Source organism: Oreochromis niloticus, linkage group LG7 (assembly GCF_001858045.2).
Source record: "Oreochromis niloticus isolate F11D_XX linkage group LG7, O_niloticus_UMD_NMBU, whole genome shotgun sequence".
NCBI lineage: Eukaryota > Metazoa > Chordata > Actinopteri > Cichliformes > Cichlidae > Oreochromis > Oreochromis niloticus.
Window position 1 is genome coordinate 42,421,947 of NC_031972.2, and position 26,719 is coordinate 42,448,665.

At 39.2% G+C, this 26,719-nt stretch overlaps 1 protein-coding gene across 2 annotated transcripts in view; it reads left to right on the forward strand.

Moving 5' to 3' along the window:
- The window catches only part of LOC100692653 (copine-8), a 73,692-nt gene that overhangs the window by 25,998 nt on the left and 20,975 nt on the right, over positions 1-26,719 (forward strand). Inside the window, exons 1-10 of one of the 2 annotated variants that reach the window (XM_013264189.3) lie at positions 1,467-1,517; positions 5,281-5,320; positions 12,939-13,015; positions 17,707-17,770; positions 19,138-19,241; positions 19,887-19,991; positions 21,477-21,518; positions 22,349-22,424; positions 25,136-25,192; positions 26,425-26,486. In XM_013264189.3, the coding sequence (XP_013119643.1) occupies positions 1,513-1,517; positions 5,281-5,320; positions 12,939-13,015; positions 17,707-17,770; positions 19,138-19,241; positions 19,887-19,991; positions 21,477-21,518; positions 22,349-22,424; positions 25,136-25,192; positions 26,425-26,486 (632 nt within the window). In that variant the 5' untranslated portion in view covers positions 1,467-1,512. Of the gene's footprint in view, positions 1-1,466; positions 1,518-5,280; positions 5,321-12,938; positions 13,016-17,706; positions 17,771-19,137; positions 19,242-19,886; positions 19,992-21,476; positions 21,519-22,348; positions 22,425-25,135; positions 25,193-26,424; positions 26,487-26,719 lie in introns of those variants that run through there. The other variant, XM_005459931.4, reaches the window with a different exon arrangement.

Consider the following 26,719-nt stretch of genomic DNA (forward strand, 5'->3'; position numbering starts at 1 on the left):
TAAACTGCCCTTATAGATGCTGGACATGCCGAATGCTCCCCTACTTTATTTATTTATTTGATGGTTTGAGATGCTACCCCTGGGTGGATGGTGGTCTAATCAACTGTGGCAAATTGGATCAGACCTCAAAAAATGAAGTGAAATGCCAACCAAAAAAGGGAATACAATAAAGATATAGCTATATAAAAATATTTAAGGTAATCAAGAGTAAAAGAGTGGAACCAATTTCAAGGTCAGATTAATTTAAATACATTAACGTGGAATATCTCCTGCAAAACAAAGGCCTTTACAGAGCAGAAGAAGAAATTCACCATGAAGAATGCATTTCATGTTTCTTTTCCATTTTGGGGGAAGAAAAAAAAACAATAAATATTGACTGAATTTGAACTGAAAAATAAAATAAATTACCACACGGTGTGAAAGACACACAGCTTTATATATAAATGTAAAAGTTTGTGCATTAGAGGAAGCCTCTCTTTCACTGTGGTAATATAAATACTGCATTATTGCTGTAATCCAGAATGTTAACATTAAAATACGGTGAAAACAACAGGAAACATTGAGATTTAAAATATAGACAAGATGTGATTGGGACAAAAAGCAGGCTGAAAACTAACATACACACAATCCAAGATGAACAAACAAAACAATATTCCCTGTGTATGTACACAAGGAATCGAACAACAGAGTATGAGAAGAATTGATTATAGTCTGTTTTATTCTCTCCTGTTTATCCTTAACAGAGTTGCAGAAGGTCTGAAGCCTATCCCAGCTACCATAGGGCAAGATGCAGTGTACACCCTGGACAAATCGCCAGTGGTTAACATAGAGGGACAGACAACCATTCACACTCACACATCACATTAACATAGGAGCACAGTAACAATTAACATAACCCAACTAACTGCATGTCTTTGAACTGTGGGAGGAAGCCAGAGAACCCGGAGAGAACCCACACGAACACGGACATGCAACTCCACACAGAAACGCCCCGCCCAGGGGGTGGAGTCGAACAAAGGTCCTTCATGCTGTGAGGCAACAGTGCTAACCATGCCACAGTGCTGCACTGGGATGCGAACTTTTGTATCCAAAATTTGTTATTTTTGGTAAATATAACATGCATGTGAATATTCTTAATCATAAAAATATTGTTACATGCATTTTAGAAGGAAAAAATGGTGACTAGTGACAATGTGCACATAAGCTGACAGTAAAAACACTAGCAACAGTAGAAACAACAGCAAATAGAAAAATGTTGCAAAAGTACAAACCTAGCAAAGCACAACAGAAATGATAAGCTAACAGTAGATAGACGTTTGCTAACAGTAGCAAACTTGTCTACAGTATTGTACTTTTAAATGTAATCCTTTACAAGTTTTTTGCTCTTTTACTTCTGCAGTTGTTCCATCACGTTATTGTGTCCCATTTTTTTTTGTTTGCAGATATTTAAGTTTGTTTGACCTCTCAGAGCCACCATACCTTTCTCTAAAGCAACACGGTCAGTGTCAAATAATGAGGTCAGTGTTGAATCTCTTGAAACTCTTGGTTTGGTATGATCTCAGTGAGAGGGTATATCCTTAATGTCGTCATGGCAGACACATAACTCTGCAGCTCCACCCACCTGCTTTTTCAGAGCTTTTGTTTGTGAGGGGCAGCCAATCAGAAGAAAGCTGTCTGAAAGCAAAAGGGGAGAAAGATAAAACTGTTTCAGATAGCGGAAGAACTGCCTTGGCTGCATCAAGGCCCAGTAAAAGACGAATAGAGATTATTTTGAGCTACGAGTCATGAAAAGCTTACTCTAATACAATCCAAAAATAAAAATATCAGAAAATTGTTGGAGATTAACTTAATAAGAGCCTTTTAAATGGCCTTGGACTACATGAGCTGAAGGTCGGATGTTTTTTCCCTTCCTTTTATAGCAGTATTTTTGGTAAAACATCACCTTGATCATGTGAATGTAGAGGCCGCTAATAAAATATTTGTGTGATATCTTGTGTCAGTCAGCCTGAAAGCTTTTCAGTGGTTTATGAAGCTGTTAGGAAACAACGCTCAAGTGTCAGTGAGCCGTTGCCTGTTGTTTGCCTGCCTCTTCGGCCCCATTTATTTGTGCGCTGTCATTAGTCATCGTTGCTCAGTTCAAACAGAGCTCTGAGCAGCAACCCCCCCCCGCCCCCTTCCCACCCAAAGACAGACAGCGCAGGACCGAGAGAAATCCTGTCTGGCCCAGTGCCGATGCAGAGTGACGTCATCTACATAAACATTCACGCACGCACGTCCAGTCATACACAGCAAATGTGCACTCACGAGACGCCATGGGACATCTACTCTAGCACTCTTGTGTGTGTTTGTGTGTATGTGCGGGTGAACATGTGCAGCCAAATCATCATACATACATCTTTTTTTCCCCCGCTCTCCCTCTCGTGCTCCCTCTCTTTTTTATCTCTTGCTCTCTTTGGGTCTCTTATAATTAAATAAAATTAAATGAATCATTTATGAACCTTTGGGAGTGACAGAGGCAAGGGGCGAATAGAACATGAAGCGCACCTGTGCATTTTGCTGGCAGCGTGTTGCATAACACTAGCGTGTCTTCCTTGCGCTTATGGAAATATATTAGTAACGGCACTGTACTCGAGCTCTCTTCCACATCCTGTAGTGACACACGGCATCTCCCCGTTTTGTCAGCAGGCGCCTTATCGTACATGGCATGCTGTCTGTAGAAAGAAACGCTCAGGCTCTTCCATTTACACACTCGGCTGCACACTGCTGCACATACACCACACTCGCATATTGACACACACCTGACACACCGAAGGAGGTTCCGTGGTGCAGGAAATAAATAAAGCTGGATAAATTGCTCTGTGGGGAGCCAAGTAGATTAGATGGCATGCACAACATAGCTGCTGCGTTTGGTTTTGGACAAATGTTAGGATGGACAAATACAGGAATTGCTCATTTCTGAATCCTTTACGAGTGTTTGTTGGGAAGCGGCGATCACAGATGGAAGTCATAAATCTGCAGGATCTGACACATTTATTTTTTCATTTGACAACTGTAAGCTCGGTGGGCACTAGAAAATTAACACCGCATGCCTCAAGAGAAAGCCTGTAAGTTTTTAGTAAAACCTTCAACAGCGCCAGAAGGAGCCAAGTGAAGCTTGTTAAGCTGCCTAAAGTGATTACATTTGAGTTGGTGTCTTTTGGGTCTGAATAAAAGGTGAAAACTGAGGGAGTTAGAAAGAAGCTTCAGGCCTCTGTTTCAGGTTAATGGCTCAAGGCCACATTTCCTGCCACTAGTGTAACACAACCAAATATCCAGCCAAATGGTCGTCTCGCGTTGTGAGTAATGTAGCCGTCAGGTTTGACACGAAATGAGAGTAGACTGAATGTAAAAAAACAAAAACAAAAATTATTGGTCCAGTTTTTCCATTGAGTCAAAAAGTTTGTTATCAGAATGCTGCTGGTGGGATACTGATTTATCCAGACTTTGTCAAAGCTCATTACAGATTAAGGGAAGAATGAATATTTAGTGATTGGACATCAACTTATATCATTTTCAGTTTGGACAGACTGTAAAAATGAATTGTTGCTTATAGTGCTACAGGCAGTGTCACAATCGCACTGTTAATGTTTTTGTAATCTGGTGTTAGCGTCCTCTCAGGTATTACGAAAGTCCAGGGGACTAGTGGAACCAATGCATTCTCTTACCATACATAAGATCTCGTTTGGTGTTGGTGCACTGACAGATTAGCTACAACAATATTGGCTGCCAAGAGCACTCCATCCATCCATCCATCCATCCATCCATCCATCCATCATATACTGCTTATCTGAAGTATGGTGGTGGAAGCAGCAGGCTAAGTAGAGTGTCCTCCATCCTTCCCCCAGCAGGTTGCAGGTCTACCCCATGGGGCTTCCTGTTACTTGCATGTAGGGCTGTCAAAAAAACTGATGCTCAGATACTAAATCAATACTAAAAATTGCTATATTACTACTCTTCTAATTGGTACACAATTTCACATAGCACAGTTGCAAACAGTAATGGTAAGTATGGTCATATGTACCATAGTTAAAAACTTTGAGAGGAATTTTGAGAGGTCATTAAATCTCCATTTCATTAATATTAAGGTATTAAACAGTTGCTGTAAATGTTAACCTGGTCCAAGTTGTTTCATTTTGACCTACTTTTTCATTTTTACTTGTTATTTAGATTTAGACACAAAATCAATTGTGTGGTTGCGTTTAGGCACTTAGAAGCACTTGCCTATAGGTTAAGAATATGGTTTGGGTTAAAATACATCTGTATGTGGAAAAATGATAAACCTAGAGTGACACGCTCATCATGTTAATACATGTACAATAACCTGATGCAGCAATGAAAACTGCAGGACTGGTGCCTCTCTCCGGCTGGTTCCAGACCTACCCAGACTTTTCTCTAGAGTACATGTCTCGAGTAAAATCTCATTGGAGTTTCTTATTGCTTCAGTCAGTGGATTTGCGATTTAGCTGAAATTAAATAGCTAAACCTTGAGGCAATGCAGGGCCTTGTTGTGCTTTAAAGTTAACAATATTCCCAGATGCAAAAATCCTCCAAAAGCATTTAAGCACCTAATCACTATATTACTCATTATGAGTAAGAATGGACCACTGAGATTCATTAATCTGTGACGGGTGTGTTTGTGTATGTCTGACTGTGTGCAGGTGCATGTATGTGCATATGCATATAATATATGATATATGAAAAAGAATAAACAGATACTATAGATGATAGTTATGTGAAGTTTTATAAAAGTGGTGTTTATTGAAATGAATACAATATGTAGCATGCTGACTCTTGTTGATTCACTGAATATTTCTCTGTGTTATTTCTTTCTTTTTGAAATATATTTTGTGCAGTTTTTAAAATAATCTAATTGGCATTGTAGATAAATACTGACTGCAAACCAAAAGCTATTAAACCGTCATAATTGAAAGCTGGAAAATTTGGGTGGTAAAATTGCTGAAGCCTTCACCTGACCTAAAAGTACTGAGCCTAGTAATTATGTACCCACATGCATGAAATCGTTTTAGTGAAGCTTTTGGTCCCGCCATCACAAACCTGTGTTAAGCATGAATAGCTTCTTTACAGTGATTAGTGAGAACTGCTGTACCTTGCATTAATGCGTCTAGATAATGAAGGCAAAAAAATGACACTATGGTCCGCTTTCAGTCACATATCTGTCAGTCAGTTTGCGCTGCCACTGTCCATGTTTGGATATTTAATCTTTTTCCTTTTTCTCTGCAGGTATGATTTAGACTGCAAGAGTGACAACCTCTCCAGACACGTGAGTGTCTCTTTCACCTCAGCTGTTCAACAATCAGTCATGCATTCATTTCAGTTTTATACAGCCACAGTTAACCTTCCAGAACAATAGCAGCCTGATTTGAATCTGAATGTTGGGGGTAAAAGTAGTGATCATAAACACACGTGCAAAGCAACCAAAGAGCTTTTCAGGGCGACGAGGTGGACCATTCTTGACTGACCAAGTCAAATAAGTGATCTCAGTCTGATTGAACTTTGTTCCATTTACTGAAGGCCAGAATAAAGGCTGAGAGCCACACAACAACCAAGGGCTGAGGTTTAAAGTGTCTCCTCATGTCTGTAGGTCACCATAACCTCACACCTCATAGATGCTGTTCATGTTTAAAAAACAAAGAAAAACCAAAAAATATCAGCTGATTAGAGATAAATCAGGACACTGAGTTATGGGTGCTACTTTGCATATACTCTTTCTTTCAAAATAATACTTTTTTGACAACTTTGGTTTTCTAATAATCTTCCAGACATTTTGAAGGTCTGATAGCACAAGTTAAATGCAGAGTAATCGAAAAGTTCCTGAAAACCAGTCTTGCCGTTAAAGTCATCTTGTGCATTTTCCAGACCACGTTCAGTTCGGCTGATAATTTGAAATAGCTTTTTGGAAGCTGGGTTTTGACACATCTGGGAATTGACCGCAGCGCTTAATAAAAACAGACGGTCCCTGAAGGCAGCACATCAGTCAGGTGTTTGATTGTGAGCACACATTTGTTTTCACAAATGTCAAGAGAATCAGAGCAGCGTTAATATGAATGATCCATGGAATGAGATCTATTGCACGGAAACAAAATAGGACCTTTTTGTGAATTGAGAAGCAAAATATAAATGCCAGACATGCTAACAAAGAGGAGCTTGAAGGGGAGATTGGACAAATTGAAATGAGGTATTGCTTTTTTATTATTTTATGGGCTGATTTCCAAAACTTTTTGGCCACACCTCATATGAGTTAGTGTTGCCTTAACTTCAAATAAATACATGTTGTTTTTATTTCTTGTGATAGTACTTATGGAACTCCTTACACTTTCTTTGAGGACTAGTTTAAATGGATAGTTATCAATCAATTTGCGCTGATCCCTAAACTTAGGCAGCAATGCTACAGAGGCTATATATCTTAAAGTTCTCATTCATGTAGGTTCCATTGTTTTATTTCAAATGTAATATGCTGAATATGTCATCTTTATCAAAAGGTGGTTTATTAATATAACAAAGAGATTAAATTTGGAGAAAAACACTGTCCTGGGCATTTGACAGCAACTCCAGGAAATAGAAGAAGCTCAATAAAATGATCAAATAAAACGCATAAATATCAGGGACAGCTTCTGAGCAGCTTTGTTATTTCTGGTTTTGTTTTGTCGTGCTGCTGCTGATTAAGGATTCTACTTTTCTGATTTTGATATATCCTTGGCTTAAAGCCACAACATTCCCTTTCAGTTCAAACAGAGGTTTGAGCAGCACTAGTTCAGTATAAAACTCCCTCTTCACCTCAACACCCAGCCCCCTTCCTATTACTGCTGGCGGAGCTCTTTTCCTAAGCCCCAACCTCAGTGTGCCCCGGGGCTTCCTCTGTGAGCAGTGAGCAATGTGAGCGCTGCAATTCACTCTAAGCATGAAGGCTGAGGACGCTTGGATGCATCCTGTCGTCATTGTGGATGTGTGGGATAGGAGATCTGGCACGCAGTGATGGCTCCATTGTCCAGTTCATTCCCAGTCGTGTGGCTAAAAATGAAGAAAAAACGCAAACGCACACAAGTACAGTATCTTTTTTGGCAGCTTCAGTGGCACCCTTAGAGGATGCCTCCCTTCTCTAATCAAAGCAGATGTTTTCCCCTGTGCCATATGGTTCACATACCTACTTATAGCTGCAGGAAAAACAGTTCAGAAAGGGGACATACAGTAAAGTTGGATGTAAGGCTAGGGTATGACGTTCTTCCTAAGCGCTGCTTGTCACCACGCACAGTTATTTAACTTGTGTTTTTTTGGGGAAAAATACACCAGTGCTTCTCACAAACAGCGGTCTCATTACAAAGTCTTTATTCAGCACTCGACGATAAGCAAATGAATCCAGGCGGAGAAATTGCTTTTTTGTTTGCAGGCAGTAATTAAGTTAACTGGCTGGTGTTCCCTCATGACTGCTTGAGAGACGGCTGGATTTTGCTGGAGCTTTTATTCCCTTTATTAAATGTCTTGTGGTTAGAAAAGCACATCACATCTTGTTATTTGTTTAACAGCTTTTAAAAGAATAGTGGCATTTCCTTTATTAGACTGTTCACAAGTGTGATGCAAGAAATACCTACTGAGTGCAACAGACTTAAAGCCCAAGGGTCCTTCAGACGAAGTTCTGTTCTACCTTTGGTGTTGTTTGGTGCTGATGACACACCTCTTAAAGTTTTCTGAAGACTTAGGATTTTAATATTTTATGTGTATTTTTGTCTTGTTCAACATATTTTCCATATTATTCAAGCTAAATTTTTAGTCCATACTAAAACAGTTTCTTGTAATGTGTGAGAATGTGCGTATGATATGTACACATTGTATATACAATTCTAGTTGGACCAGTAATACCCATCCACTTTCTTTAGATGGATGGATGAAGTCTATTCCAGCAGAATCTGTGTTCACTCTGGATAGCCTGCCAGTCCATCACAGACCAGACAGAGATGGAAAGTAATCATAATCACACCTACGGCTCAAATCATCATTTAACCTAACAAGCATCTCTTAGGGATGTGGGAGGATTATTGCGTACTTGGAGGAAACCCACGCAGGCACAGGAAGTTGTATTTATATAGCACCAATTCACAACAACAGTTGTTTTGAGAAAGGTACTGAGAGAGGAATCTCTAGTGTTTCCTCTCTCACTTTTTTATGAACAAGTACTTGGTAATGTTGAGAAGGAAGAACTGTTTAACAGGACCCAGGATACAAGGAGGGCAGGCATCTACTACGAACAATTGGAACTGAGGGGGAAGTCAAGAGAAGAGTATCGTGACCAAGGACAAAACAGAAACTATGGAAGACAAAGACAAAATTAATGACATGAGGTAGCGACATATACATGGGAAGCTGACAAGTAATGCTCATGGGAAGTCCCCCCAACAGCCTGAGCCCATAGCAGTGTAACTAGGGAATGATTCATTACTGACTGCAGGCAAAAAAAAAGAGAAAATAAGTTTTTTACCCTAATCTGTAAATTACAGAGTGCGTGTGTCTGTCTTGAAAACTAAGACTGGATTTAGGTGCACAGGAGAGGGCAGTTTTTGGATTGTTTTTTTCTTTTCCTCAAGTTATAAGTTTTTGTAATCATTGGTTCTTGTCTATTGCTGTCAGTTTTACTTCCTTTGATATTTTTCCATTGTTTTTCTTCTGCTCCTCCAGCATGATTAGTTTAATCTATTTTACCTATTTATTCACTTGTTACCTATCCCGTGTTAATCTCCTGTGTTCAATCAGTTAATCACCCACCCACACAGCCTGAACACTCACAAGCTGTCTCGTAATTTCCTGAAGCGGTGTGCAGAAACAGTTCTCCAGCCTTCTTGAAGGACATTCCAAAGCTCTTCTTTGGATCCTGATTGAGTTTTGTTTTGCTTTCTGTCAAGATTATCCAGTTCTGCTTCAGTTATATTGACGTCTGGGCTCTGGAGGCCAGTCCTTGACTGATAGTCAAGATATATATATATATATATATATATATATATATATATGTATATATATATATATATATATACACATATACACATACAGGGAGTGCAGAATTATTAGGCAAGTTGTATTTTTGAGGAATAATATTATTATTGAACAACAACCATGTTCTCAATGAACCCAAAAAACTCATTAATATCAAAGCTGAATGTTTTTGGAAGTAGTTTTTAGTTTGTTTTTAGTTTTAGCTATTTTAGGGGGATATCTGTGTGTGCAGGTGACTATTACTGTGCATAATTATTAGGCAACTTAACAAAAAACAAATATATACACTGCAAAAACTCAAAATCTTACCAAGACTATTTGTCGTATTTCTAGTCAAAATATCTCATTACACTTAAAATAAGGCAGAATCAGCTAAAGGGCAACATTTCAGTAAGCTAAAGGAACTTGTTTTAAGACAGTAAATCTTAACACTAGAAAAAAACTAGACAATTTTCACTTGTTTCATTGGCAGATTTTTTCACTTATTTCAAGCTAAAATATCTTGTATTAAGTAAAAAAATCTGCCAATGAAACAAGTGAAAATTGTCTAGTTTTTTTCTAGTTTTAAGATTTACTGTCTTGAAACAGGCACCCTTAGAAGGTTTTTCCTTTTTGCATAGTATTGTTTATTTTCTTTAAACTAACCTTTTGAGTTGTACTGTATAAAGTGTTTTACTTTTCAAACCATTTAGTTCTATAAATGAGTTTGTAGATTAGGTGAATAATCTTATTCCTGTTTCTTTGTTTAGATTTTGATGTTTGGTCTAACCTGTTCTTAGGTTAGGTTGTTCTTTCTCTGGTAGAGACTAATGAGGTTCAGGTGTGTTTAAAATTCTGTATAAAACCAGTGAGATTTTGACAGTCTGGCTTTTTTTTCAAGATATCAGAATAAAGATGCCAGAAAATAAATTACATTAAGAAGAGATTTGACCAGTCTGCCGATGCTCTCTACTTATCACCTTCCTTACCACTTGCACTACAATACCTCACAAATAGAATATATAACACATATAATGGCAATGCTCAGTGGCTAGCAGACCACAGCAATCTCCACGAGCAGGGTCCAGTAACTATCACAGTGGCAGACACATAAGAAAAGGTCTCCAGTATGAAGAATTTGACAGCACCAGGCCCTGATATGATTCATGCCTAATGGCTGAACAAACTGACTGCAGTCAGTGAGAGACACCCAGAATGGAAGGTCGGACAGTCCTGATCCCCAAGGACCCCCAGAAGGGAGCGGTCCCATCCAACTACTGGCCAAAAACCTGCCTCAGTACCACACAGATGTGGCATACAACACTAGAGGCCAACTTCAAGCCCATAGCACAGGTTGCCATCAAGTGCAGGATCCACCAAGGAGATGCTCTGTCCCAACTGCTGTTCTGCGTAGGTCTGAACCTCTTCAGTGAGATCATTGACAAGACTGGCTATGGATACTGACTACGGAACGGAGCAATCGTCAGCCACCTTCTGTACATGGATGGCATCAAGCTGTATGCCAAGAGTGAACAAGACATTGATTCACTGATCCACACAGCAGGATCTACAGCAAGGACATCGGAATGTCATTCGGATTGGAGAAATGTAGTCGGATGGTAACAAAGAGAGGGAAGGTAGTCAGAACTGAGGGTATCAAACTAACAGAAGGCAACATTGCAGACATAGAGGACAGCTACAAGTACCTGGGGATCCCACAGGCAAATGGGAACGACGAAGAGGGCACCAGGAAAGCTGCAACCACCAAGTACCTGCAGAGGGTCAGGCAAGTCCTTAGAAGTCAGCTGAATGGCAAGAACAAGATCCAGGCTGTCAACACCTACACCCTGCCCGTGATCAGGTACCCTGCTGGGATAATAAGTTGGCGAAAGGAGGTGATAGAAGCCATGACATCAAGACAAGGAAGCTCCTGACCATGCATGGAGGGTTTCACCCCAAGTCCAGCACCGTGAGACTGTACGCTAAGCAGAAGGAAGGAGGCCGCGGACTGGTGAGTGTCAGCACCACAGTCCAGGATGAAACAACAAACATCCACGGTTACTTACTACTGCTTGGAAGATGGCCACAACCAATTGCGTGCTCAGTGAATACCTCTGGCAGCAGAAACCCAAGAAAGAGGAGCAAGTGGAGGAACCATCATCGAAGGACAGGCCCCTGCACGTTATGTACCACCGGCAGATAGAGGAAGCAGCTGACATCCAGAAATTCTACCAGTGGCTGGACAAAGCTGAACTGAAGGCACTAATCATGGCAGCACAGGAACAAGCTCTAAGCACAAGATCCATAGAGGGTGGCGTCTATCACACCAGGCAGGACTGCAGGTGCAGGTTGTGTAAAGATGCCCCTGAGACAATCCAGCACATAACAGCAGGGTGCAAGATACTAGGAGGCAGGACATACATGGAACGCCATAACCAAGTGGCCTGCATACTATACAGAAACATCTGTGCTGAGTATGGCCTGGAAGTCCCGAGGTCAAAATGAGAGACACCCCCCCCCCCCCCCCCCCCCCCGTAGGGTGGGTCTCTACCCTCAAGAATGATCTCAAGAATGATCAAGCTAAGACCCTGTGGGACTTCCAGATACAGACATGCAAAATGGTGGTGGCTAACCAACCGGACGTAGTAGTGATGGACAAGCAGAAAAAGACCGCCGTAGTGGTAGATGTAGCAATACTGAATGACAGCAACATCAGTAAGAAGGAACGTCTCTACACTCTGCTCCCCGGGCGCTGGAATGGTAGCTGCCCACTGCTTCACTGAGTGAATGGGTTAAAATGCAGAGGACAAAGTATCCCACGCGTGGGACTATAAGGGGTTTGGAAATAAAATTAAAAAAATATATATTTTTTTTTTTTATTACAGAAACCCCTCAAACCTTTTCTCTCTGTACAGTGAATCTATAGCACCTCAGCTCCTAGCCTTAGACTCCTAGCCCCTAGCGAGGGCAAGGGCTCCTCACTAGTAGCACACATGTTAAGAAAAGGCCAGAGTGTTTTTGTCATCCCTTTTTGTTTTGAGACCTCGGCTGGGGGAGAAATATACTGAGCACCGGCAAAGATCTGTGGAGCAGCTTTCTGCCCACCGGACTCAACACGGCTCATCTGTCAAGCACTTTTATACGCGTGCATTCTCAGTCTCGTAGGGGAGGCCTTAGTATCAGTGCATGAGCAGTCCAGGCTTTTTGTAACCACTTTTTATGCACCCTCCTCTGTCTCTCTGTTTTGCTGTTCTTGCTGGCCAAGGGCTCCTCATCTCTCTCATGTGGTCACCCTGCAGTGATCAACAAGGACACTAGTCTCTTTGCACGATGGGTTAGATGTCAGTGTGCAAAATAAACATACATGGAGAAGGGAAGATGTGACATTTAATTTGAGTAATTTGTTTCTTTTTACGCTTCACTTTAAATCTGCTGGAGAAACGGCTTCAAATGCTATATTTCCAATGCAGGTGCAAATGCAACTTTGTTTACTTTGTTACTTAATTATTTTGTTTTACCTTTAGCTTTTTTTTCTTTTTTCCACGTGGCCCTGCTGTGTGGTATCTCTGTATGATGGCTGTTTGTTCAGTCATGCTGAAGCCACAGCCAGTCACATAATCGGCTCAGCCTTGTTTGTTGCAGCTGAAAAAGATATTGCAATGAAAAGTGGCAGGGTAAAATGGTACAAAATCCTATAATAAAGACTGAAATCACTGGATTTGGCAAGCTAAAAAATATAAGCGAATAGGTTGTATTTTAGCTTATAAAATCACAAATTAATAATTAAATGTCTTGAATTAATATTAAACAGTCTTTAAGGACTTTTAGGAAAAAGGAACAAATGTAAAAGATATCTAAAGAAAATTGTAATGAATGTTCCTCCTTAACTCATAAACCTTCTTTTCCCTTGGTTAATGCAGGACTTCCTGGGCCAGGCCTTCTGCACACTGGGTGAAATTGTCGGCTCCCTGGGAAGCCGCTTAGAAAAGCCTTTGACGTAAGTGGCACGCACCACACAATGCACGCACAATGACCAACAGTCAGCACACTCTTGGAATATGATTTTTGCCATTTTAAAGTGATGGGCAAAAATATTTGTATTACATTACTCTAATCTGGGAGTCATTGGGTGGCTCAAAAAAGCTGTTAAAATTTTAGATCCTGTCGGAGTGAACTGAAAATCAGCATGTGATTTTAAGATTGCCATTGTTTGTCTTCGAAGTGAAGCAGCGGCATGAAAATGAGTAACGATGTTGATGAAAGCCTACGCTGCCTCCAACAGCCAAATGAGATGAACACTTTAACAGCAGCAGAGCTAATGACAGACTGCAAACATGCTGAGATGGTAAAAATCAAATATTGAAAAAGGACAGTTCACCCAAAGTGAATGTGTCAGTGATGAGCTCACACATCCTTTTTGTAGAAGCCTTAACTGAAAGATTTAAAGAATCTCGTCAGAGATATTTTAAAATGAATGAATCTGTGATTTCATCCTCTCAGTCGCTAATTATAGCAGGAAAAAAAACAGTGATTAGACCTGTAGCAGTTCATGTCAAATTTATGCTCGATGGGGTGTTGATGTTAGCTTGGAAGCATCCTCTAGTGCACAGGAAGTCTGTCCCCTGCTAGCATTTTTGACAGTTTCTCTCCAGTATCAGCTAGTACTGACAAAAATAAACATAAACAGTGGAGTAGTACATTCAGAGGAAGAACCGAGCTGCCAACATCCCTTCCATACTGAACAGAATTACAATTATCATCACACAAGTTTTGACATTACACAATCACAATTTCAAAAAGTACCGACAACTTTGGTTTGAAAACGTATTTTGAAGTAATGACAGATTTTCAAGGTTCACAGCTTTTTAGTCATACTAGCTGTAGTAGGATTTATTGTTCGCCAGTCAATCAGCAGATTGAGGTTTATTTATCTCAAAGGCACAAATTTGTACACAACTGATCAAACCTGTGAATAGGTTCAAATTGCAGTTGAAAATAACTTTGGAAGATACAGAACTATGCAAAGGTTTTAGCTACTTGAGGTATTTATATTTTTATTAATCACATAATACTAATAGGTTGGCACATAAAGGAAACTATAGAGTAAGTAAATAAAGAGGGAGCTTTAGCGACAAAAAGAGCAAGTCCAGCAATTTTTTGGTTCAAATACAAATAATTTGTCAAAATGTAGGGTGGAGGTCAGAAGAGAGGTACAACGGTGAGTATCCATAGCCATCTGTAAAACACGGTGGAGGCTCTGTCTACTATCTCATCTACTATCACACACTACCAATCCAGTAAAAAGCATACCTGGGTAGAAAAGTGCATAATGGAACACTATCAGTCATATTGGGCCTCCTCGGATCTTGGACATGAATGTGGGATCGTCTTAGCAGAATAAATGGAACTGAAGGCAGCTAACATCCAAAAAGAAGTTTAAAGACTGCTTAAATTTACAAGCAAGTTTGCCCCAGAGAGTTCAGGCTGTGTGGAAGAATAAAGATGGTGATATGAAAGCTTGACTTTCAATCTTGTTAGACTTTATTTTTGCCTTATAGACTGTATTTCAATTTCCATTTGTCATACAGGACCCGTACATTTCAAATCAAATCTTCTTTTTAAATTTTTCACGAAGAACAAAATGCAATAATCAAACGCGTTTGACTTCAGCGAAGCGCAGAATGCGTTTTAGCTTGCGACAATGTCAACTCCACACTTTAAAAACATGGCAGTGGATTGTCAGACCTTTAGATACAGTTGATCTGCTGGTCAGGTTTGTAAGTCTTAAATTAAATAGGGAAGTCAAAAGTACAGAAGTTTGCTAATATATTTCCGTGAGTTTTGAATGCTTCATGGGTATTTAGAAAAGCTAAAACAGTTCAAGGTTCCTTTAAAAATATTTCATTAATAATACTTTCAAAATAAAGAGGGCTACTGCACGAATACAGCCCAATTTAAAATTACACAGAAGTTTACTGCACAAAGGCTCTTCATAAATCATGGGTCAAAGTTTCCTTGGAAAGCTTTCTTGTAAATTCTTCAAGAGGTCTTCAGACTTCTTTTTGGATGTTAGCTGCATCCTGATATTATTGCAGCTTCAACCCACAGAGCAGAACTAAAGAACCTGCTTGTCTTGTTTTAATTTTCCACCAAAGACAGTGAGCCATCAGCTGTCCAACCATGGTCTGATCCCCATGTCCTCCAGTGGGTGTCCTTTTTGTGTGCGCGTGTGTGTTTGAGTGAGCGAAAGAGAGAAACTGAGTGAGCTAGAAGTAAGTGGCCATACTGGCATCTACATCCATTAGTGTGTGTCTCTCTCTGTCAGTGAGTGTGTGTCTGTGTGTGTCAGAATCAGGGTTGGAACTGAATGGGTCTCCTAAAGAATGATACACAAGAAATATGATGTAAGAATGTGTTGCTGTCACTAAGTTATGTAATCATCTCTGCCCGCAGTCGTTCAGATTTGTGATTGTGTGTGTTTATTTGTGTCTTTGTGCTTTCTTTCTTGCACCTACATTTTTTATTTGTAACTTTTTTCGGATTTGTGAAGATATTTTTAGATATTCGTCATTATTCTGCAATGAATATTTGCAAGTCTGGGCAACTGTGTGTGGTGTGTGTGTGTGTGTGTGTATGTGTGGGTGTGTAACTTTGTTCGTGCTCCTTCCTAAGTTGAAAGCATTTCACTCCTGCTCAGTCGAATGGCTCTGGATCATACAAATAAAAATAAAGCAGCAACAGCAAAAAAAAATAATAGAAGAACAACTGTAAACCATAGACTGTATATGAATGATGAACTACTTTGTGGACTACCTCTTTGAACCCTTGAATGTGGCATTTTATTTGTTGTGATTTGGACTTCTGGATGCCAAAAGTGACAATATTTGGATGAGAATGTAAAGTTATCGGCTGACGTTAGCTTACTTTGTTAGCAAGGTACATCCAGCAACTGTATTGGTGCATTGCACAGATACTTACTAATTAAAGCTAACATAAATGTAATCATTGAAAAAGCTCAGCACAGATGTTTTGGAAAGCCAATTCCAAAATGAAATACTGTGTAAACTGTACTTAAAAACCTAATGCAATGATTAGCAAATTTCATAAATCCATATTTTATTAATAACAGAACAGAAGTGAGAAAATGTACAATTTTTAACAAGTATTTTTGGGGATTTCTTAGCCTTTATTATGATAGGAGAGTTGAGAGTGCAAAAGGAAAGCTGGGAGAGAGAGCAAGTGGAAGATGGAGAGAAAATGGCCTGGAGCGGATACAAACCCAGGTCTCTGCAATACCCTCACAGCATATGGGTCATTTGCTTAGTGACAACCAGAACATGTACCATTTTGAGAAAAATATTAGCTCATTTTGAATCTTTATGTATTTAAGTTCGTAAAAACAGCATATATTCACTAAACAGCCTCGATTTTGCAGCTTCTATATACAAATACACAGCTTTTTATTCAAAGTAAATATTGAGTCAATCACCATATAGATGCTACAAACCTCGCTAACCTGGGTAATTTATGTGCCAGTTTCATCAAGATTGAATCAGTTGTTTAGGAGTGAAGGTGTTTAAGCTGTAGTTGCTTTTTAGCATATAGCTTTATCAGCCAAGAACATAAGATTGAGGCTAATTTACACACATGTAAGATACTGACTGTGAGCACTGAAGGGTATCACAGACTAAAATTCCATTTCAATGACACTTGTGATGCCACGCACTGATGGTGTCAGGCTTCCTCTACAGTACCTCAACAACCTCTTGTTTTGTACTCCATCATTTAGGGACTGTGTTCTTCCTCTGTTTCTCTCTGTGGCTCTGTCCATCTCTTTTTTGTTCTTTGTCTCACCATTTCATCCATCTGGCCCCTTACTGAGCAATCTCTCCATGTACAGTGGCTTCATTTCACTGAAGCTTCCCTCTTCTTCCTAAGATGCCTGTGAATCTCAGGTGATGGGGAAATTGTCAAAAACTTGCTTAGATCAGCCATAAATTTCTAAATTTTCTTATTTATTTAAGGCGCTCTCTGGCATTATTGGACATTACTTAGCCAAAAAAAAAAGATCTCTACCCTTCCTCACTCTGGATCAGGCCCGGGGTCTGTGGCATTCATTTTGTCTATTTTTAGTGGTCAGTCTCCCTTGGCTTTATTGGCTGAATATTACGCTTCGCCTGCTCAGGATGCAAACAAACATTTCAGCTGAAATGTCACTGGATGTGGTTTGCATTACTTTGATGTTCTTTTCTGAAGGTTTTCATTCAGCATTAATTGATATTTACAAATGCAATCAGGCAGTGACTGCAAGAGAAAACATGAAGAGGAGAAATTAGATGCAGCGTCTGCCGGAATACCCTTATTTTCAGCATTTTGCTGAACAACCTTAAATATTCCTATCATAAATATTGGCCCAAAACCGCCATCTGTGGTGAAAAGAAATGCCACAGGAAGATGAACAACCAAGAGATTATAATGACAAAATGCAGTTTAAAATGTAATGAGTAGTACAGATATACTGTTTATAAAACTAAGATGACAAATAATACTGTGACGCACTAAATGTAGTATGCATGCAGTAATAGAACAGACATATACAGTATAAAATAGATTAGAATGCATTACATTTAAAGCATTTAAACTGGAATCAATGCGGCCAATTTCCTGTTTTGTTTTTCTTTTTTCTAGTGGAATCCCAGGAAAGAAATGTGGCACTATCATAGTGAGAGCAGAAGAAGTGAGCAACTGCAGGGTAAGAGTCTGTTTGGTTCACCTGTCGGCTTTTTTGAAGTGGACTTTTCAGACTTTGAGATGCTGTGCTTTATTTATCTGTACTCTCTGGTTCTTTTGTCTTCTTCAAGTAAAAATCACACAGATTGAACTAAAATTCTCCAACATTTTAATATTGTTTTCACACACAGAATACACGTATGTTCAAGTTCTCTCAAATGAATCATAAACGGCAAACAACTATAAATGCTCTGGCCTAATATTCTAATATAGACAGCAGCTCATATGTGGCTGTGTTGTTGAGTAAACAAGGGTGCTGTGCATTTACAAGATTATTTCACCAAACTCACATTGGTAAAATCAAACATTACACACGACTTTGCACTATGGAGTTGGAAGGATAAAAAAAAACCCATTTAATTTGATGTCAAATACCCCCATCTTAGTTGGAAAGGCTAGTTACTTGTGTCATCAATATATTCATATATTTAACAATAACTTGTATAAATGAGAAACTGTGCCTCTCCCTCTGTGACACACATAATCCATTGTTGGTTAATTCACCTGCTTTTGATGCTAATGAAATGAAATCCCCAATAAAAGTGGAATGCTTTTGCAGGTTTTGCAGGTGGCCACAGACCTTTGCTCTCTCCTGAATGGTGCTGAGCTGTGTGCACAATAAATGATGCTGGGACCTGATCCCATGCTCATGTAGTCTGTTTCTGACAGTATAGCCAGAAACATGCACATGAGTAGTCTGCTGGAGGGGGTTTTGTAGGGCTCTGGCAGTGCTTCTCCCGTTTCTCCTCCCACAAAAGAGCAGACACTGGTCCTGCTGCATGGTACAGCCATGTCCAGCGCTCCCTGTGCCTATCTTCTAGTATCTCTTCCAAACTCTTGAGGCTGTTTTGGGAGATACAGCAGACCTTCTTGCAACAGTGCAAATGTGCAACCTGAATGGGCTGGAGGCATCGTCTTGTGCTCCCAGTAGTGAATCTGTCCACCCAAGCATTCAGTTAATATAGAAAGCAGATATTTCTGAGGGAAGTTCTCTGATATTCTGGGCTCAATTCTTTTATTAAACCAAAGAACCATTTTGCAGCAAAATGCTGCAAAGATAAATTAATTATAAAAGTGACAGAGATGCCAGTTGACTGTGTAATAAAATCAACCAATTCAATTAATTAAATGAATTAACAGAACAAACAGCCATGGGATCAAAAGCAAAATAACACAAAACAAATATATATAACACACAGGTACAAGTCTTCACCATCCTATTGACCAATATGAATACTTTTTGTATTAATAGCAGGTCATATTTTATGTCTTTATAGCACTTCTGAGGCAGTGTGTCATGTGTGTTTTGGTCCCTTTCTTCCTCTTTAGGAGTCAGTGATGTTACAGTTTTGTGGGAACAAGCTGGATAAGAAGGATTTCTTCGGAAAATCGGATCCGTTTCTCGTGTTTTACCGCAGCAACGAGGACGGATCGTAAGTTTACAAGTGACTTCTCATTGATATCCAGCGATTACACACTCAGCTATTATACACATAAAAACACACATGCAAAAATTTCTGAAGTATATATAGACTCCGAGCATGACGGTTAATGCACTAAAAGCTTATACACGGAGGACGTACAGTAGGAGCTAAGCCGCCTGTGTGATGTTACATCCTCCCTGTTGTATGTGTGACTTATGCCTTCCATTCAGAAGCCGTAGATGCAGAGGTGAGCGGAAATAATAGCACAGAGTTGACATGAGAAACATAAAGAGAGGGAGGATGGATAAGACAGAGTTAAGTGAAAACTGCATGTGGAGGTTGCAGTTTCTTTGCCCTGCAGATGCTTTTATTCAAGTCGACTTCAGCGTCTCGCACTTAACACATTTTCTTTTAGTGCAGCTGGGTATTTACTGATGCAGCCTAAATGTTCCGCCGCAGGGTTTAACAGCAGCACACCATGGGTACAAAGAGCCAGTCCCGATTCCTTATGAAACAGAAACTGGAAGCTGTTTCTTCAGCTAAGGGTCAAGCTTCCTGAGACGCATTTTAAACGCATCTCCCTCAATAATAACGAGAAGAAGCACTGAGGGCTTTGTTTTTGTTTTTTTTCCTTTAACTTTGTATGTCTCGCAGGTACACCATCTGCCACAAAACAGAGGTGGTGAAGAATACTCTGGATCCAGTGTGGCAGGCTTTTAAAATTCCCGTCAGGGCGCTGTGTAATGGTGACTATGACAGGTATAGTAGGACACACAAGGTGATGCATGAATGTTTACATTTAAATGGAGAGAATATGAATATACACAACAGGAACAGGAATATAGGTGAACATATTTTTAAGCAGAGTTTAAGCCAAGACATGTTTGGATTTGTTTTTGTTCTTATTGCGGCACAAATGGAGAAATTCTGGCTTAATAACTTTGTTTACAATAATAATTTGGCTGATAACTCATGTATATGCTAATATTCCTTTTTGTTTGTCTAATTCTGTTTTGGTCTTAAGTTCAAGTTTTTAGCTCTTTATCGTCCTTTGAATACTTAATAGACATAGACTTACAAGACTTAGGTAAACTTGATGTTTGGGTGATGTTTAGGAGCTCCTTTGTATGGAAGCCCGTTTCTGCCACTAAATTAAAAAAAAAGTATCCATAACTCGAAATTTCGAGTTATGGATACTTTTTTACCAAATAGCTTTGAGATTCTTTTTAAAATTATTTAGTAATAAATAGTAAGTAAAGCGCTTCCTTACTGTTAGCTTGCAGAAAGATGATGCATGCTAATGACAGAGTGTAGCTACTCAGGTTTTTACAATTTTAGTACATTGTAACTCAGGTAGTGCTACAGGCCAGGAGTTAAATGGAAAAAAAATGCAATAGGAGAGTTACAGAAATGACCAGGTTCTGACATGTTAGCATTAATGTGAACAATCGGTAATAAAACCAGACAACTTGGATCTTCAGAAAGTCCTGACTGATACAGCTATAAGCCATTCTTTCAATTGTTTTAAAGAACTACAGTCAACAGATATGAGTGTCAAACTTTGATTTTGCATGGATAATTTATTTTGAACCTCCTAGGACCTGGCGTCCACATATGTGGACATCACATTTTGGGTTGTCTAGACCAAAAAACTAAATTTTGCTCTACAAGGGCCTGATATCCACTTACAAGGACATTATACTGCCACTGTTCTATCAAAATTTAAAACAAATGTCAGAAACAAAAATCAGGTAAAAAAATAAAAATCTGGTAATTCTTTGTTTTTACATTCATCAGGTCCCAATCAGCCCAAATAGCAAAGAGAAATTCAAAATGCATGCCATGAAAGAGCATGCATAAAAATATAACAGTAGAATGCAATACTGTTGCAGTTAAATGCTTCAGAAATCGTTAGACACATTAAAACAGTTACAACACAGAGCTGTAATTAACATTTTAATTTTATTTTGTTGCAGAGTGCACTCTTTGTACAGGTGTCTATTTCTAAGGTGACAGCTAAACCTAAACCTGGATACATTTAAACATTAAAGCTTACCAGACCGTAGTCTTAGAAAAGAGATGTAGAAACTCCTTTAGTTTGTCTTGAACTTCCCTCTCTTTGCTGAGGACCTGTGCGTTCCACAGACCAGTGGCCAGCTCTATAAACAGAAAAATAGTAAATCTGTGGTGCTGATTGATTTTTCTTAATGGGATTTCACTCGATCCTCTTGTTTCTCTGCACAGGAGCATTAAGGTGGAGGTGTACGACTGGGACAGAGATGGAGGGTGAGAGAGCAATGCTTTCCTGCATGTTAAAGCTACAGTGTGTGGTGCAACGATCCATGAATTTATGCAGTATCGTTATTTAATGTATTAAAACTACATTCTAAAACGAGAGATACCAGCGAGACTGTTATTGTGTGTTGTTAAAATCCAAAAAAGCTGCCCTGATAACATCAGAGCATATGTGCAAAGTAGGGAAGTGCTTTTGGGATTTTGCTAACAGACCACTCTCCAAAATGGATGTCCTTATACACACTCTTGTTTTTCACTGTTAAAGAGTAGACACTGCGGAAAAATATCTCAGCGGAGCCCTGCACGTGACAACACTCCCTTCTACTTCAAATATACAACACATTAATTATTAATATTTTCTGAACGGGCTCTCGATGGTTACCTTCATGGTGTCAGGCAGGGAATAAAGATCGTGTTTATCTTTTGAAGCAAGTGAATTCCCAGTACTCAGGGGCACAGTTTGCCCCTTCATTGTTCATTTCATACACAGTTTGTGACATTTCAAGGGCGTTTTGCCCTGAGCTCCTATTAATATCTGACCCTGACTCCAACTCTGCTGATTATCTCTGTGAAATTATATAAATGGTTGCTACACCCACGCCTACAGTAACCAATGAGCTTCTCAGTGATAGTCCTGCTCCTTGAAGAAGACTTTGCAAATATTATGCACACCACAAAAAAATGGATCCAATCTGTTATTCTCTAGCAGGCGTTTGGACCATTCCTCTTGTCATGATCATTATTTTTACTTTTCCTGACACAGCTTTATTACGGTGTTTCCTTAGCAATGGCCTAATGTGACTGTGTGTGTGTTCTTACAGCCACGATTTCATTGGAGAGTTCAGTACAAGCTACAGAGAAATGTCCAGAAGCCAGTCACAGTTCCACGTCTATGAGGTGATAATCCAACTCCTTTTCCCACACCTTTCATAATATTAATTATTCATTATTCTCTCATCACGATATCTCATTCAGTTCAATTCAGTTTTATTTATACAGTGCCAAATCACAACAACAGTCACCTCAAGGCGCTTTATATTGTAAGGTAGACCCTACAATAATACATACAGAGAAAAACCCAACAATGAGCAAGCACTTTGGCGACAGTGGGAAGGAAAAACTCCCTTTTAACAGGAAGAAACCTCTGGCAGAACCAGGCTCAGGGAGGGGCGGGGCCATCTGCTGCGACCGGTTGGGGTGAGAGAAGCAAGACAGGATGAAAGACATGCTGTGGAAGAGAGCCAGAGATCAATAACAAGTATGATTCAGTGCAGAGCGGTCTATTAACACAGTGAGTGAGAAAGGTGTTTGAAGAAGAAACACTCAGTGCATCATAGGAATCCCCCAGCAGCCTACACCTATTGCAGCATAACTAAGGGAGGATTGAGGGTCACCTGATATCTAACCAAAACATGAACCTTCAAACAGCTATTTGAGCTCGTAGAGTGGTGTTAACATATTATTAATATGAGGGATTTACACACCTTACGAGTCACCACTGTAAGAGTAATACTCTCTGATACACCCACTGAACGAGAATAAAACATGCTTCAGAGACTGTTTCCCACTGTTGCATGCCGTTGCACAATATTTAAATAAAACATGTCGTTCAACCTGGAAACAGCAGAATGCTGTGCCCCATTTTCAAATTGAACATGCCCGAGGCAAGTTGTTATTAAAAAATATCCTCACAAACATTTTAACTAGTCCATGCAGGAGATCGGGCATTTTTAACAAAGAGAATGAATGAAAAAAGTGGAAATAATTCAAACACGTGTAGTTTTTCACTTGAATATAGGACACACTGTGCAACTTCAAAGCATTTATAGCGTAATCTCGTGTGTACAACAGTTAGTATACAACAGAAGCTGCACAATAATTAGAGCAATACCAGGAGAACGTGATCTGGAAAGCTTCTGTGTTGTGGTCAGTCTACAAAAGATTAGAAAATTATTGTTGGATTCTGGCATCATTCACTTTTCACTGATTTAAATACACATTTTTCATGCTATACTTCCATCTAATAAAATTTTATAGGCTGAACTTATGATTGTGGGTAACAAATTATTATTTATTACAAAGCACTAAATAAAAAGAAAGAGCTAAGTAATGATATCAAGTCATTAAATAAAAATAATTGACATTATCATGAAAAACTGGAATACTCGAATAAAGAACTGCAGGTCTGTGGGGACTGAAGTGGGTAGGATGAGGCTAGCTTCTATCTTTAATCACAGCATTGCTTCCATACAGAAGAACATTTACAGTAGTGTTTCCCACGCACTGCAGCGTGAGCACAGGCTCAAAGTCAGGAAAAGTCATTTTTTCTGTGTAAAGTGAATATAAGTTTTGTCTCTCTTCCCCCTGGGGCCAGAAAGCTAGATGAGTAAAACCGGACAAACACATTCATCAGAGGTTGGAATCTGACTGATCTTTCGCTCGTGGATTGTCAGTATACGATGCATCACCTTGATCCGGTCGTTTATAATACCAGGTGCACATGTTCTGAGTTGCATATTTTACGTTTTGTTTGAGTTTTGCCCGAGTCAACATTTTCTAGAGCCACCTTCGAGTGTCATTTCTCACCAGTGGGAGTGTATATTATCTTCCTACAGTTTTCAGCAGTTTTTGCCTGTCCCAAGGAGGTTTGTTTCAGGGTTCAAGGATATCTTTCTGCTTGAGGTGAGGTGAGGTTTAGGGCAAGTTAGAAGTGAATTTCTAGTCTGGATCCAACAGTTTTTGCAAGAGTTCTTCAGCATTGCTCGATTGGACAAAATTGCTCATTTCGCATCATATCTGAACGAGCAAATTGTAAAAAGACAACAATGGTAGAAATAGTCTTTGATTGCTCTTGTTATTTATTTGAAGCTCACATAATAATCTAAAATGTGAAAGACTCACTTTATTGTCGTGTTCATTTGTATTCCAAAGACTGCAATGGAGCATTATAGCAGGGATTATACACGGATTCTTTAATTACAGTGATTAACAGGCTGATATACAGCCATCCAGATGGAACTCACTAATATGTGTAGTGCACGCTGTTAAGCAAGTTCCCTAAAAGGCTGCGCTTCCCTCTTGTGCTCGTTGCAGTTTGCTGACTGGTCTATCAGCTGTGTTCAAGCTAAGCATAAATCACTGAAAGTTAAGAGTCAGTAAAACTATGAAGCATAATCTGGAGAATAGATGTAGGGAGAGCAGAGGGCTCTCTCCACGCTCGTGTGATTTAACTGGGGGTTATCAAATCATTTAGACCAGTGCTGTCTTCAGCTTCATCAATCCTTAGCTCAGTTTTTAATTTTCTCCAAAACAGAGAAAATCAATTGTTCCTTGACCAGAGGACAAGTAATAGAATACAAAATGAAGTGTGTGAACATGTTCTGAAAAATGTTTGGAGAGTCTGTACACTCTATTGGATGCCTCTATTGGAAGCAGTGTCCTGTGGCATTTGGAATACATGAATCTGAAGAGGGAGCGTAAACAGAGCTATTTCCATCAGTAACACCCACTGCAGTGTGCGGAGATTCGGACATGTTTATTTTTAAGAGGGCATGTGTTTTAATTTACTGAATAATCTGTTTTGATGATTCAAACTGATTTCTACACAGGTGCTAAATCCAAAGAAGAAAGGGAAGAAGAAGAAAAAGTACCAAAACTCAGGAACGGTAGGCTGTTATTGTTACTCAAGTTGTCCTAATATGTTGTCTGAACTTTCATGCCATTTACTGGCAAAGTGATAACAGATGGTATGCCATATAAAATCTGTACTTCCAATGTTCCCTAAAACTTTTCTTCTGCAATATCATAACAGTGCCATCCTAATTTTAAAAAAAATCATGGATGTGGGTGTTATTCCAAGAAAAAACAAAGTTAAAAAGAAAAAATCTCACAAATGTGTGCGTGACGCATCTGATGTTTACTGTTATCATCGCTAAACTTAACCATTAAAGCGCCTTATCAAAAATAGATTTTTTTATTGATGTATAGAGGATTTTATCTCAGGTTATTTTCTCAAATATCCCCCTCAGTGTTCAGAAATCTTTGGTTTGTTTTTTCATATTTTCCTTACATTGGTGCAAATGTCATGTTAACAGTCCATTAAAATTATCCTTAGATCCATCAAGGTCTTCAAGGTCAGCTTAATGATTTATTGGTTAACCGGAAGCCTTTAATTTAGAAACTATGATTCTTCCAAGTGTGTTCTCATATAGAAAGTACTGGATAAAGATTTCAAATATTTCACATTTGACCTCTGACGTCTCCTTTAAGGTCAATAGAGTGATCTGAAGTTCTAAGTCTATATAATGATACTATATATGGTTACTTAAACTATTTCTTACTGCCATTGTTTGTTTTGACAAAACATTGGCATATAAAGAATGATATAATGATATATATAAATCATAAATATCACATTACTTGGACTTCTTTCTTTCTTCTTCAAGGTCAAATAAGGTCAGACTTATAAAACTCATAAAATGTCTTTTATCTTTAAAACTACGCTTAAAATTCTGCTGACTTTGTTTTGTTGGCAACATGTAGGAAAAGATACTGGTTTATGTGGACTCTAAATATCACGTTATAGTTTGCATCCAAATATCATATCACATTTGATCTCTGACCTCACTCTAACATTTCACATCTGTCTTTGTTTCAAGTTGACCACAAATTGCATTATTTTTTACTGCACTACAAGTATGTTTAAAAAGAATAAAGAAAATAAAATCAGTGGACAGTGGAGCAAAACAAAGAAAAGATCACAGCCCTAAAAAAAAGAAATGTTAGAAACATTTGATCAGCGGTGTAAAAATGTCTCATCAGAGAATCAGGTGCTACAGTGACAGATTCACACTGCACAAGTATTTCCTGTCTAATTGGCGCACTTGTCTGCCTGCAGGTCACTCTGCTGTCCTGCCTGGTGGACACTGAGCTGTCCTTCCTGGACTACATCAGAGGCGGGTAAGGTCACAATAATTGATAGCATACAGTACTCAATTAGGCAGCAACATTAATCTCATCATTAAATTCTGAATGGCCTGCAGTTAGCAGTGTAGACGCAGCAGAGAGTCGGCTGAGAGGACTTGCCGCTGCCTTTTATCTCCCGCTTCCAAAATGAAGACAGACAGCTGCCGATAACCTGCTGCTTAATTGCTCATGCTGCGTGCTTTGAAACATGCTATCATATAATCTGG